The 15,276-nt window shown below is 41.2% G+C and overlaps 1 protein-coding gene across 2 annotated transcripts; it reads right to left on the bottom strand.

Annotated features, from left to right (window-relative positions):
* Window positions 1-671: 671 nt before the first annotated feature.
* prkcda (protein kinase C, delta a) lies at window positions 672-12,655 on the bottom strand. Of its 2 annotated transcripts, none has more exons than XM_079297167.1 (18): window positions 12,551-12,655; window positions 10,024-10,153; window positions 9,676-9,875; window positions 9,517-9,583; window positions 8,595-8,754; window positions 8,071-8,102; window positions 7,803-7,888; window positions 7,181-7,310; window positions 6,998-7,098; window positions 6,058-6,166; window positions 5,782-5,912; window positions 5,351-5,524; window positions 5,157-5,248; window positions 3,417-3,479; window positions 2,430-2,568; window positions 2,109-2,297; window positions 1,761-1,889; window positions 672-1,622 (listed from the first exon to the last, which is right to left on the bottom strand). In XM_079297167.1, exons 2-18 carry the CDS (start codon window positions 10,130-10,132, stop codon window positions 1,464-1,466), a joined length of 2,070 nt encoding a protein of 689 aa, XP_079153293.1. In that variant the 5' UTR covers window positions 10,133-10,153; window positions 12,551-12,655; the 3' UTR covers window positions 672-1,463. The 2 variants fall into 2 exon arrangements, with proteins under 2 accessions (XP_079153293.1, XP_079153294.1); XM_079297168.1 differs by having other exon boundaries at window positions 10,024-10,156; window positions 12,551-12,596.
* Window positions 12,656-15,276: the final 2,621 nt, after the last annotated feature.

Below are 15,276 nucleotides of genomic sequence, written 5' to 3'. Positions count from 1 at the left end.
GATACTATTAAAGACATTTTACATTCACGACATTTATTCTGCAGAGAAAAGCCCATTTATGTATTTTATTTTCTCACATAGATGTCAAAATAAAATGTAAATGATTAACAATAACGTTGTTCAGGTACAAGCTGAAGTAATCTACAAAGGCTTTTCTTTTTTTTCATTATGTATTTTATTTTTACACACACAATGCCTTTATTTTTTATCACCTGAACATGTCATACCAATTCTAAGCACGTTTGCATCACTTTAGGAACAATTTGATAATTAAATTGACTGAGCTTTATGCTTTATGTCATTGAGCAGTTGACAAAGTGGATCCAACCCAAGCTGCCTTCTATAAGTTGTATTGATCTGAATGGAACAAACTTGTCTTTTGTTTTGTTTGTCAATGGAAAGTGAGGCAATTTAAATCTTTACAACAGAAAAATACATTGATACAAATGATACCAAAATGAACATTCATATGGAAGTACTAAAATACAACATAAACACTTTCATTCGTCACCAGAGATAAACCGTGATCTGACTAAAGCCTCGAAAGTTTCCTCTTGTTTTTGAGAACTTAATCTTTCATAGTACGAATTCAATGTAAACTGCAGATGCTTTTAAAAATAGCACAACACACTTGGGAGTTGATGTTTTTTTAATCAGATGTAAAAGATGGAGACAGTAAAAAAAGTACATCCTTTGCTAACTAATATACATGTTACAACCATAGACATACACATTGTCTATATACAGAATTTCAGTGACCCCCCGCTGTTTGAAGTCATGTACCTATACTTGACCTTTTGCATCCACTACATGCCTTGTACACAGTTTCTCTGTTAAAAAATGTTCTTTACATGGCACTGGAGAGTCAATCGCCACAAGGTCTTCTTTGTCAGCAAAACATGATTCATCCAAATTAAACAATTATGATGTTTCAAAGACAGATAACATTCATTATTTATCTATATTTAAAGATAGTTAGGTTTATGTTGGTCTGAGATTTCTATACGTGCATTCAAGTCATTCACACAAATTCCAAGTATACAGTAGAATTTATTCCTATAGGTTTCTTTTCCTCTTCATACTTTTCATCCCCAGTTGGGTTGAATTAAATGTTACAAAAAGAGACACAAAATGGGTGCAGATGGTAGCGGTGACGTCAAGTGGAATGTAAGGATTTTCAGCCTCCCGCCCTATTATTATTATTATTACTCATAAATGCCTAAACAACCTAAACAAATAATAAGCATGCACACAAACACAATGACGACAATATGTACATGGGCTCTTCCTACTCTGATCATTTCTACACGTACCCAAGGAGAATAGTTTCTGCTTGAAATAAAGACACACAAATACTGATCGGGGAACAGCTCACTCGTTCGTAAGTTTAAGAATGTGACAGAATCAGGAAAGTGTCCGTAAGCAGTAGACATGTAACCCAGGTCTGGATCTCATCACAACAGTTACTTTTCTAAAAGGTGCTCCATCTCAGGGTTGATGAATGAAAAGCCAGCGAATGCCGTCTGATCCATGGAGTCTATGAAGTTCTTATCGCTGTAGGAGAGACGAGGCTTCTCACTGAGGAACTCCCGATCAAAGTTGCTACAATCATTCGGTGCTTTCTGTAATTGACAACAAATAAATCTCAGCAAAAACATAAAACAGAGTCGCTCATCACAGATCATAGATTCAAGCAAACACAGCCCATGATCTGTATTTTTTCCTAATTTAATCCTCAATGACTTGTATCAGCGGCTTACCACTTTGGGTTTGAAGGGGGGTTCAACCTCTCTCCTCTCCAAGGCCTGCCAGTTGATGGCGTTGAAGAACGTGTGTGAACGAACATTACCCACGATTCCTAGCCTGCGAGTTGGGTCTCTCTCAAACATCTGTGGTGAGACAAACTCAGTAAGGGTAAGTAAGGAATGTACACAATTACATCTCAAAAATAGCTGATTTTCAGCTACACAAATGTACATTTCTTGATTGAATTTGAAGTCATCCTTAAATGTAACCATAACATTATCAAATGTGGAAATACCTATTTCCCTGAAGCAGAAATGGAGCCCTGTGACAGATGTATTTTGTATAAAAGGGTTGGTGCTCACCCGCTCAAGCAGGTCCTTGGCCTCCTTGTTGATCCAGCGGGGATAGTGGGGAGTGTCCATGCGGATGGACTCAAATAGCTCATCTTCATCATCTCCGTGGAACGGCGACTGACCGACCAGCATTTCGTACACCAACACCCCAAATGACCACCAGTCAACGGAGAATGAGTATTTCTGACCCAGCAGGATCTGAGTTGAAACACAATAAGAATGATTCTAGACAGCCACTAACTTGTTTGCATGCAGAATGACAAAAGCAAATCAGTATATTTAAATATTTCAGAACAAGAACAAGTATATACTGTCAGTATGAAACACTACCTCTGGAGCGATATAGTCAGGAGTACCGCAGAAAGTTGTGGCTCGATTCTCTCCAAACACATTCTCCTTGCACATGCCAAAGTCGGCTATCTTTATGTGCCCGTCCTGATCCAGCATCACATTGTCTAACTTAAGATCTCTGGAAACAACACAACCACAGCAGGATTGGAAATAAGCACGAGTGATTTAGAAGATAACAGATTGTGAGTTTGCAACAATAAGGTTTGATCTGAAAATGTTGTGTTTATCAGAATAAAGTTTAAATGCCACTAAATGCTTCAATGTTTAAAATGAACTTTTAGATTAAGTATGTGATCAAAATAAATGCTGGGAAAGTTTTGCCAGCTGGACTGTGAAATCTTGAATGCCCACTGCTTTAAAACACCACTCAAGCCAGAAAGAACCCTTTAAATCACAGCTTAAAAAATGCTTTGAAGAACCAAAACATTTCGCATTTACTTAATGCTTTCATATTGACAACCATTTATTTTCAAAGCATACTTTAAAATCTATGTTTAATTCCTATTTTCAGGCAGCCATTGTGTTGAGTTTGTTTAAATATCATTTGAAATATCAAAATCTTGTAGCGATCTGAAACTTGCCTGAGATAAGTAATCATCGATCCACTGTTAATGTGTTAATTTATTACAAACTTTGTAGATGCTATTATATTGTAACATGGTTATGCAATTGCAAGCAGCTACACTATTACTGGTTATTTAAAATCAACTTTTTACTGCAAGAAATGAATAAATTCAGTTTCCTAAACATCCCCTGTTCACAATTGCATTGCAAAACATAAAGACACTTTCAGAAAAAATGTGTCAAAATACGAGGGACTATCTAACCAAGCAAGTTTCAAGTGTTGCAAAATGCAATATGGTCAGCTGTGATGTAAAGCATATAGTAAAACATGACAAATGACCAGTATGGTCATTCAGTGTATTTACTGTACATCCAGGTATAACACATATTTTTTGCTCTGACCTGTAGATGACCCCTTTGGTATGTAAGAACTGAAGACCGCAAACGATCTCAGCGGAGTAGAACCTGGGAAGACAAACGAGGCAGACGGATATGAACTTCTCATCTCTGGTGCTAAACTACAGGTCTGCTCTGTAGCGATCTCACTAGTGAGTTGGCAGCTGAACACTGCAGGCTCATTTCAGTGTAGGGCTGAATTATTGAGGAGTACATTTGTGTGGAGTAGCAGACAGGTGAATAATGCCCTCATAATGGGAAACCTGAGAGCCGCGGTGAGCCGAAATATTAGCTTGTCTTTGCCCTGCTTCTCTTGTCGTCTGTGTCAGGTGAAACAACTGAGTCCTGAGAAGAGATAGAGTGGCCTTCGCTCTAAAACCAATAACTGGTCTTTCAATGTAAGTGAACAACTGGCCAGGTCTGAGTAGGCTGTCAGGTTTTATTTATTGATCATCTCTCACTTAAAATACAGAACAAGTTAGCAACCAACCTAAACCTACTCTACAGACGACACTACAAACATAATGTAAACTGAAGTCGAGATACAGCACGAGTAAATACGTTGGGCTCTGCTACTGTATGTGAGGAACATTGAGACGTTGGACTGGACTCTCTACACCACTAAGAGGTTAGCTGTAGACACTGGGAGAACACATGGTATGCTAAAAATGAATGCATTGACAATGAAACAACCCGCTCTCTTTTTGTCTCACTCACTGAGGGTAAATTATCCATCCAGGCTGAATACAGTCACTGAGTGAGGAGGAGTTAAGTGGATGCCAACACAAGATCGGGTGTCTGTGTTTGCTAAGCAGGGAATTACTCCTGTCGTCTCATAGGCTCAGGACACAGCCTCCAGTTTAACTACAGGAGAGGTAACGGCAGACCACATTTCAATGTCCGTGTTCAGCCTGCTTTTTAAACACACACCAGTTTGTTCTAAAAGTTTTCATTTGAATCTAAGTGGGACCATAATTTACCAAATGAACATCATGCTGTATTGAAGAATACTTTAAACGAGTGATTGAGACCATAAACCCACGTTTACAATGTTTACTGAGGTAATAAATCCAGTGAGAAGTAGAGTCATTTTCTCACAGTCAAACTTCGTATTGGCCCCTGATGGTGATCAGAAAGAATGCTAGTTTAAGGCACTTCTGCATTGGCTTCACTTTTCACACACGGAGGTTGCCACCTGATAAAAACAAGGTGAAATCAATGGAGGTGACACGAGTTACTGGAAAAACCTTTTAAAAAGACCTTTTAAAACTTTTGTTGGCGGTGGCGCAGGTGCCAGCAAGCTTTAGAATTCACAACATTCTCTTTTACTAGTGTGCCATTGTTGTTGTTTTTTGGAGGGATTCCCACAGAGTGAAGAGAAGAGAGGTGGGTGGTAGTAACCGATACCTCCCCATACAAACAGTACACAGGCACTAAGAGCGGCTTAGTCCTTACAAGGCAAGTCTGCTAGAGAGCTGCAGCTGATGGACACCAGCCCCAGTCCATCAGGGTTCAGTATATCATGTAAACCAAAAGAACGCATAATGGCAGAGAGACAAAGAGAGTGACATGGGTAGAATAAACATGTGCTCATGTTTTCCATGAACTCATTGATTGTGTATGCGCGAGTTCCTGCCCAGCTATAGGAACTAGAGAGCACTGAGTAACGACGGCAGTTTGTGCTTTTTACATTCTTTTGACACCAACTCTGCATGTTGTAATGTCGGTGTTACAGGTGTGACTCACGTGGTTCTGTAAAGTTCAAAGCGGCCTTTCTCCTGAATATGAAACATCAGGTCTCCTCCGTTCAGATACTCCATCACAAAGAACAGATGCTCCTGTTGACAAGTTTCACTTTGAGTTTTGAGGGCACAATTCCAACTAGTGGTGTAGAGTAGGGGAAAAAAACACCGAAACACCAATGAGATGAAGCGGACTACCTTGGTATGGAAGGTGGAGTAAAGGTGCGTGAGGAAGGGGTTTTCCCAGGCTAAAGCCAAGACCCTCTTCTCCACCATAGTGCACTCCACATCGTCATCCATCAGCACCACGTCTTTCTTCAAAGCCTTCACTGCAAAGTACTCACCACGACCCTTTAGCTCTGCCAGGAGAACCTGAGAGGCAACGAAGAAGAGAGTGCGTGAAGCTTGAAATGTCCGGTTAAGTTAAACAAATATAAACATCTTGTCGACAGTTCATCGTTTGATTCAACACCCACATTTTATGTCATTGTTTCTATATGAGGCCTGTGTGTGCCAGTGTGCATGACCGGAGTGTTGTTGATTGGTTATCCTCTCACTCTTGGGGTTTTTATTTTTTTTTAAACAGCCGTCTCACAGTAGACTTCACACTTGACATGGTTGCTCTGTACCTTGCCAAAGCTGCCTTTTCCCAAGACCTTGTGGAAGACGAAGTTGTCCACGTTGATGCGGGTCAAATGTGTGATACGAGACTGAGGCCGTGAGTTGGCCCCCTCCCACAGTCTGCCATAGGGAGATCCATCTAACGAACAAACAATTACCAATTACCACACGTAAACAATTACACTTTTGCATATTATTCCGCCAGTATCATTCTTAATACAGAGCCTATACCGCTCACATGAAAGCATGTAGGTACATGCACATACAGAAAAACACTCACTAACCATCGATCTCCAGTCCAGCGAGCTTGCTAACTTCATCGTAGATTCCAATATCAGGCAGATCAGACAGCTTTGGATCCAGGTTTGGATCTGAGTGGCGGGTGGACGATTTCTTTTGGAATCGAGAAAGAAACAATAAATGAAAGGCAAGGAACAGTCAGGCTAATCTCACATTCTGCTGCAGCATACAGCATAATAGTTATTCCGTTCCTTTTTATTGGGCATTAACCTCATGTTTACACACGTATTGTAGACTTGAAGCCCAAATAAACTCTTCATTTACAGTTACACCTGTGAGACGGCGCTGAGCCGTGCGCCTGTACAGAGCCAGTAGAGACATCTTAATTGATTAAAGTGAGTTTGTATCTGTTGAGTAGAAAACATGTCTGATACACTTGCAGTCTAGACGGGGGGGGGGGGGGTGGCCAATTGTGGGTTGTGTTCATTCAATCAAACATTACAGCAGTGGTTGGTGCATGTACACCTGGCGGAGACAATAGCTCTACTGAGGGCACCTTTCTAGTTTGTTCTATTTTTCGCCTTAAGATTCAGTACCATCTTTGGACTTGGACAACATCCAAATTAAGTGTTACCAAGCTCACTTCAGACTCGCCTCCAGATACCAGAATAGAAAACGATGCCATCTTTGTAAATATGAAGGTTTGTGAAAAAAATGTTCAACTGTAAATATCTTATTATCTGAGGAGGGCATTCAACTGTATCATGTGCTTGTATTTTGTTGTGTTTATCATCTCATTATCAAGTTCCATTAACGGCTGAGTAAGAGATAATGTAATGAGATGTCCACAATGTCTGAAAGAGCCATGGAATGACTTAATCAGGTGGCACGGTGCTTGAGTCAGACTCAGATTCTTTATTACGTTGACTTGACACTTGATAGGACCGAGCATTGAATGACTTGTGACAGTCTCCATGAACTCACCTGGCTGACTTGTGTGAGTGCTTCAGCTAGTAGTTTCTGATTGATACCACAAAGGTTGGCTACTTTAGCCTGACACTTGTGATGGACATTCATGGCACAATCTACAAACGGAACAAAGAAATGCTGTTTAAGATAAAAGCACATTTACACTCCAACAATTCGTCAATTATAGTGGCACTGTACCTTCGCACTTCAGGCCTTGTTTGACAAGACCCCACAGCAGACTTCCACAGTGGTCGCAGAAGGTTGGACTCATGTAGTTGTGGTTCTTGAAACGGTGTGGCATGTCAATCTTAAAGCGCTCCTTCTGGAACTGCAGTGACAAACGAGAATCGTCATCTCCACGAATGACCCGAGGCAAAATAATTCTAATCAGTAAGTTGTTTTTCCTTTTTGCTTTGTCGTCAATTTCTCCCTCTCTGAGCTTATACTGTCAGAAGTGACCACAACGCTGGATAAAAAGTTCCTTGTTTGTTCCCAGGTCTACTACTTCACTGATTTAGAGTTCCCCTCTGAGACCACACCCCATGTTTGTGCTTGATTATATCCATGCCACCATTATCTAGGTCAGTTGGTCTTTGATCATCTTTATCTGTAAACATTGATGATCACTGAAGAGCTGGTCTTACTGGATGTGGACCCTGACTGGTGTCTTTGTAATAAACTCTGACTCTCATTGTTCAAACTGTTAGGGAGAGATATTTATAACAGCAAAGAGAACAGAGTGAGAAAAGCCCACACTAAACTGAGACGTATGGAGAACACTTACAGTACATGGTGTACTGCACAAAAAAGTGATACGTACCACAGTATCGCGACTGTTGGCAGCAGTGCCAGTACATCTGCCGATGATTTTGTCGATGCATTTCTTGTGGATGGCTGCATTGCATTCTGATAACAAACAAGATAAACAAGGTTTGTACACTTCGATCCAGTATTTGAGCATATCATGTAAACTGGCCACACAAATAAAAGAGTGAAGTACGTATTTTTAATATATATCATCTATGCACTGGGTTGCTATTTCAAGTATTGCATAAAGCCCAGGAGTTTTTAAGTTATTGTACACTTACGTCTGCATTTATAGCCTTGCTTGTTGAGTCCCCTGTGGGAGGCAAAGTGACAGAAATGGGTCAGACTGTATCCTTCTTTGATCATGTGAGTGTTAATGGTTTGCTGATTCATCACTTAGATGGTGATAACGGACAGCTGCAGTACACCCAAGCTGATTTGTGTATCAGGGTTTCCTTTTCTACTAACTTCCTCTCCAGAGACCAAAATGAGCTTCAAAGCACATCTGTAGCCAAAAAAAAGACAAATTTTGTCTTTGACACAGACAGACGTTACAACTTGAGGGGTAAGTTGACTTTATTCATTTCATCAATAACTTGACAAGCAACCAGTTTGTTTAACTCACTTTGAGGGAAATTAGCCAACTCAGAGAGTATTGAATATATCGGCAAATAACAGGAAGTTCCGAAATACTGGTTTTAATCTAACGATGTCGTTCTCTCTGCTGTTTGACTTTATCTGATCTGTGGATTATGAGTTGCCCTTAAGTAGTCTGATGTAGGGCTGATGAGTAGGCAGGTCTTACCAGACAAATTCTCTGCACACGGAGCAGAAAGTGGGCTGCCTGAAAAACGTGGCAATGAACTCGTGGTTCTTTATGCAGTGGATCTTGGCCTGCTTGATGGCCCCTCGTCTACGGTTCAGGTTAGGAGTCTCCTCCTCCTCCTTGGCAGCCTGCTTATTCTCTTCAAGATACACAGAGAAACACTGATCAGTAAAAAAAACACAGCAATGGAAAAACAATCATTTTGTATATTTCCATATCATTTTTTCAATTTTCAAAGTAGGATACTTGTAACATAAAGGGACATTGAGCTCTTATGGCACTTAAATGGAAAATAAATAGCTATCGTCAGCAGAAATAAAAATAAGTCCTATAGCACCGCCCTGCTAGTAGTTTGAATGTTGCACTAGTGCCATTGTCATGCAGATGTCAAGTGTAGGTGCTCATTGGTGAGCCTGGAATGGTTCTTGGTTTTAATATGCTCATATTAGAGAAAGCTGACTCGCAGCTGTTGATCCATGGTGACGGTGTGTAGTGCTACTTTGGCTAGACCAAGGAAACAGCTGCCTGAAAGTAGCAGGGAGTCGTTTCATGCTGCATGCTGTCATCTCTCTCATATCTCGAGATTTGATTGGCTGCCTTGAGTGCAGCTATTGCCATTTTAACCAGATTAGTTGAGCCCACAGTTTATAGCTGTGAAGGCTATTAGTCATTCTCATTCATTTATCACAAATTGGTCACAGGTCCCAATAGAACCCGAGTATGCCATTTGGTGATGCCCGTTATAGAGGTTAAGATTTGGAACCACGTTTACAGGGGATTTGGTGACAACATACAAAATGTACAACTAGAGAAAAACAAATCAACCAGACAGCTACAGAAAATGATATAAATCACAGAGTACAGAGGAAAGTAGAGAATGTTTCCATTGTATTTCCTTTACCTGTGTCCACTCCCTCCAGAAAGTACTGCACAGCCATCATCACTTTGCCAGACGGATGGAGATCCACCTGAACACACCAACACATACAAGCAGGTACACTTGAACGGCCGGTGAGATTGCTCTATCTATGGGGACAAAGGATAATGTGTGAAGTCCTACCCAGAACTCAGCGCGCCCGTTGGCTTTCTTGCAGCGCTCAGCAAGGACAGACACTCCGACAGTGACCTCAGCCAGCGGCTCCTCCGCTGTCTTCATCAACAGTACCTCGAGCACACGGCCCTCATAGATGTGCGCATCAAAACTGGCCTTCCAGGCCGGGTACATGGTTGGTTTGCGCTGAACCAGGGTCTTACCTCGTTCTAGGAAGAGGGAAATGGACAGCAAGAAAAGAAAGAAATATCTTTGAATGTTTTCAAGTGCAGGAAATAAGAAGAAAGTGACTTCTTCTTTTTTTTACAGGAACAACTTCTGTAAAAGGATGGGAGGTGTAAGCGATCAGTTTCTCACCAGTTGTCAAGGCTTCCTTCATCTTGATTGCACAGAAAGGCGCGTCAACCAGAGGAGGCATGACGCCCAAGTCGTACGAGTTGAAGGCGATCCTCAAGAAAGGAGCCATGGTGCCGAGTACCAAGGTCACCTGCTTTCAGAGATGGACAAACACAGTGTTACCCTGGTGAGATGTATCTATAATGACATGTTAGTTACACACACACAGGTAGTTGGTTATTATATCCACTTATTGCATAAACACACACGCTGGTGCATATTAACACTCTTGTGTTCACAGTTAAGCATCAAGATAAGTGTTCCAGTATTTACGTTGTGAGACAAAACAATATCAGAGAATATTCCTGACATCCTGTCAGACACCCGCACACAAAACAGCAGATCACTGTGTCAGCGACGCAAAAACAAAAATGTAAACAGAGAAAAGAATTGGAAGAAAACTCAGGAAGCGCAACAGAAGGAATCCCTCTGCCAGGACAGGTAGACTACTGACAGATGTTGTGTCCGGAAATAAGTACGGAAAAGTATACAGAGTAGACCACGGTCACATTTGTTCTTTGTTATCTAATTTTGAGACATTTCTACTCAGTCACAACCCCACGGAGGAGGGACACAAAGCACTTTTACACCTCCGTCAACAGCACCTGTTTTTGTGTGGAGGACTGACGAGTGAATGTGTTTTGTATCTGATTCCAAAGCTGATTGTTCGAGGTAAAAAGAAAAAAAGTCTTGGGATGAGGCATGTCCTGGCAAATTCAATACTTTAAGATTTTCCCACTGCTAGTTAAAATAATTTAACAGTCTGAGACATAAATATTGAAAACTCGTTACATTAAAGATGACGGACACTAGTTGCATTCTTGTGCATTGAAGGTGAAATATATGCTAATATATTGGCGAGAGATCAATATCACCCTACATGCTGGGCACTAGCTGTTGCATGCGTGATTTACTGGTTGCATACGCTTACTTGTGCTGCAGATGGAACCACAACTTTTGCTGTAACAGCACCGCTAGTTTCCATATGTGCAATGCAAAAAAGGGACGCCCATCAATCTCACATGTTGGCCAGGCACTTCAGTTGTGGTCTTGCATGTTTTGCCCACCCCTCAATAACGTGACACAATGTAACCACAATGTGAAATGTGCCTGCATCATTTGAGCCTCTGTTGCTTGTTCGATTCCCTGTCGCTGTGTTTTCTTCTCTGAGAGGGTTGCAGCTGCACCAGTGGTGGTGTTTTCCTGTATCACAAAGGCAGAGCAGGCCTCAACATGCCGCTAACCCAAACACAAGCATGCAGCACACTGCAGTAGGCCCAGCTGGTATTCACAATCCTGAACCCTTAACCGCCCACTCTGAGACCAGATCAATAGCAAGCACACTGTGTTATTGAGGTCGGTAGTGATTGATTACTTAGCAAATTGTCCATGTTGCAGTTTCGATTTGGTCCATCTGTTAAAGTCAGTAGTTGTGTCCCATGCGCCGTTATAATGTAACTTGCAAACTTCCACCTAACTTCCTACTATTCATTTTTATGCTACCTACTTCCTGATACCAGCATTATGACGGACACGAAGGTGTGTTTGTAAGCCTAACAAGTATACTACAAAGTTTAAATGATACTATGACACCTAGAATTTGGGCTATGTAATAACACTTAAGACAATTCTTTATTTGGGCATGTTTGCTTGCATTTGAACTTCATATCTTAAAAAACAAAAAAAGAAAAGATATGCAGCTATAATACAGGTTTTGGATGTACGTTATATTATACAGTTGTAGCAGTTTTATTTAAATGAAGGAGAAATAGGGAGGGGTATAGTATCTATCAGCTGTGACCGGATGAAAAAGAGAGAAGTAAAATACAGAAAAAGAGAGGGAGCTTGAGTGATCTGCTACAAAAACCCTGTACAAAGCACCACAGTACTCATCAAGTGCAGTGAAGCTGTGATAGTGATTTGCACACTGACGTTACATCTATACGAGCCATTTGAAGAGAATCAAACATCAACCGAGAATCAGTAAGTGCACCTGATTTTCTTACTGGATGTGGTTGATAAACGAAGATGTCACCTCTCGTCGGTATCAGACAACAGTTTGCAACCGGATTTGCTTCATTACATATGAATGTAAAAGTTTATATTTAAAAAACAAAACTCCCCTTTCCTTGCAGTCCTCCTCACAACCAGCGTTATAACGTATTCTGTGACCCGTGATATTACAGGTCACAGATTCCATCGCACGATGTCAGATGAATTAAACGAAGCGACGCTATCCGAACAAAGTTCGTTTGCGATTATAATTTCAATCAGAACGACGAGTCAACGTTAGGTAGTGAGAAAGTTGTAATGGAACTATAAACGGCGTCAGCATTGTGTTTACGTTACTACTGTAAGTTAACGGTTGAACGAGTTGCCGTTGCAGTTCGTTTCATTGAGACATTGAGCAACTTTTTACAAACTTCACACGTTAGAAGACCTTAACTCTTGTGAAAACCGTGACAAAAAATATGAATAACAGTCTCACCTCGTCCTGCAAGTGTATCTTCTGTCTCTTTATCAGCCCAGCACGATGAACGTCTCTTTATCTTCCTCTCGTCTTCAGCTCTGTGGTTCCGCCGATTGAGGAAGTGTGGCGCTCGCGCGCAGTTTACTCGGCAAACTGTGACGTTTACCTGCTACACGCACACACACGCACACACACGCACACACACACACACGCACACACGCACACACACACGAACACCGCGGTCTATGCCTCGGAAGTTACAATGCACCCAGTTGCCCCATTTAAAATAAATACGGTCCTCTCGGTTATTATTTTTGACTGTGCACTTGTCCTTCTCACGCAAATTAGTTTCAGCCACTATGTGTCATTATTTTCCATTTCCTCCCCGCAGACATGATGATGTGTGTTCATCATCATCACTGCAGACCTGTTGATCACCTGAGCTGAAAGAAAACCTGTCAAGACAACTATAACTGTAGATAAAGATCCGCATTGCTGAGTGCGCCCTAGATTACTGTAGCACCTTGTATGTGGGGGTAGAGATGGGTTTTTTCAACTTTAAGTGTTTGTGTGGCAGGGGGTGGGGTCACGTGGCTGGTACTGTAGGCTGCGGGGGTAGTTTTGAGGTTCGAGCTAGGTTTTGGCTGGTGAGGAGGTGGCTGATTTGGCTCCTGAAGCAAGAGGATCTTTTCTTGTTCTGGACAAACAAAACCCTTCAAATTATCCATGTCCTTTATTTATTTCATGCCTGCACTCACCCCCTCACAAACACACCCCCTGCACACATCCAAATATGTCGTGTTTGCGTAAAGGAACAAGGGCGGCTGTTCTTATCTCATCACGTGACGCTCATGAAATCTTGGCTGATGTGAACAAATACATAAATGAGGCATAAGGCAGATCCATTCCTCCGGAGTGAGTCATAAATAAATGTGTAAGTGCGGTTTGAAAATGGGAAAAGTCAATGTAAAGTGAAACCTGCCATGAACAGGCTGACCGTGCACAGGTGTGCCAGTGTCCTCTGAGGACTTGCATAACAGGCAAATTGTGAGTCGTGGCAGACGCAGGATGTCTAGAGTGGAGACTTGGTGTGTGCACTCAAAACTTAATTATTCGGCTCCTCTTCTCTGACAGATGCACATGCAAAGCTCGAGGAACCTTCTCCTTCTGTTCTTCCTCTAGCAAACACACACTCACACACACACACACACACACACACACATTACCGTCATGATCCAGCCTTGGGATGTATAGGCTGTTGAACAGGCTGATGTTAAATTTAGCATACAGAGCCAGATGAAGATCCACATAGAAGCTTCCTGTATGGAGTTGATCCATATGGATGTATCGTCTGCTGGGGGAACAGACAGGATATATATATGGACTTTCATCTTCCATGATGAGGACCATCTCTTCGGAACAACCTACTTCCATCACTTCAATTAACATCTACATTATTGTTGTTTGAAAACACAACTGAAAAGGTCTTTACCGGTAATTAGCAAAGTTTTATAACACATCATTTCATTTTTTGTAATGAATCACAACTTGTAAACTTAAACTTATATGTAATTTGTAAATTTTTATAATTTTTTGTATGAGTGGTTCGTCTTGCAAATTCAATGAATTCGGCAATTTTTGTTTCTTTATCTTTTTCTGTTCTGTCCTCATGACTGTTGATATCTAATCACATTGGCTTCTAACCTCTCCTGCACATGGTTCAAACTTGTTTACTTACTTACTTGTTTTCTATTTGTACATGTTCATGTGTGCAAATAAACCAATAAAACATAAAAGTATCCGCCTTTAAAAAAAGGCAGATGAAGAAATACAGTTGGACACATGAGATTGTGTACAGAGGATAGGTCATTTTGGGCAAAGCATGCCAAGCCTTTATGATTAGTAATTTTGATAATAAAATAATAAGGAAAGCTACACTGTTTTTGGAGTCACCAGCAGAGCCAAGACTCTTTAATTGAAGTAGGCAGCAGCACTGTTGGTATCTCTCTGGCGGTGATGCTTCTACAGCATATACCCGCTCTTAATCCACAGCCTCTTTATTTGATACGGTGTTGTTGTTAATGATAAGCAGGAAAATGGTCAGCCATAAGAAAACATGGTCACTGAGCACAATAATTCAGCATTTTAGGTAGTACACTAGAGTCAGAAGAGAAGATTGACGACACACTCAAATCTGTCCATTGAATATGAAGCTACAATGTAGCTTAGCATAATAGTTGAAATAGAAATAGTCCCGTACAACACAACTTGTCAGATTAAACAAGACAAGATGAAACATGTTAATAAATGAGCCTTAGAAGTCCACGTAGGCAGCTTTTGTTACCTTTGGACAGAGCCAAGCTAGATGTGTTGCTCTATTTCCGGTATATATGCTAAGCTAAGCTAAGCAGCTGCTGCCGCTAGCTTCATTTTGGATGGACAGACCAGCGTTATCAATCATTTCATCTAATGCTCGGCAAGAAAGCTATTAAGTGTATTTCCCAAGATATCGGACAACACGCTGACTATCTGTGGCTTGGCTCAAACACTTCAGACAGATTTTCATCCCTCAGTGACAACTGATGGCCCTGCTGACACGTGTTTACACTTCTCTCTCTGCAGGAAGTTGCAGATGACATAATGGTTACAGGAGAATATAGGGCACGATGCAGACTCCATGTTTAGGCAACAGGGATGATAAATGTTCAGTCGGAGGTGCAGAGTGCACTGAAGGCTGTTTCTCT

The sequence above is a fragment of the Melanostigma gelatinosum genome, assembly GCF_949748355.1.
Source record: "Melanostigma gelatinosum genome assembly, chromosome: 3".
NCBI classification, from domain to species: Eukaryota; Metazoa; Chordata; class Actinopteri; order Perciformes; family Zoarcidae; genus Melanostigma; species Melanostigma gelatinosum.
Note: the sequence above shows the minus strand (reverse complement) of the source record. Positions and strands in the feature narration are given on the sequence as shown.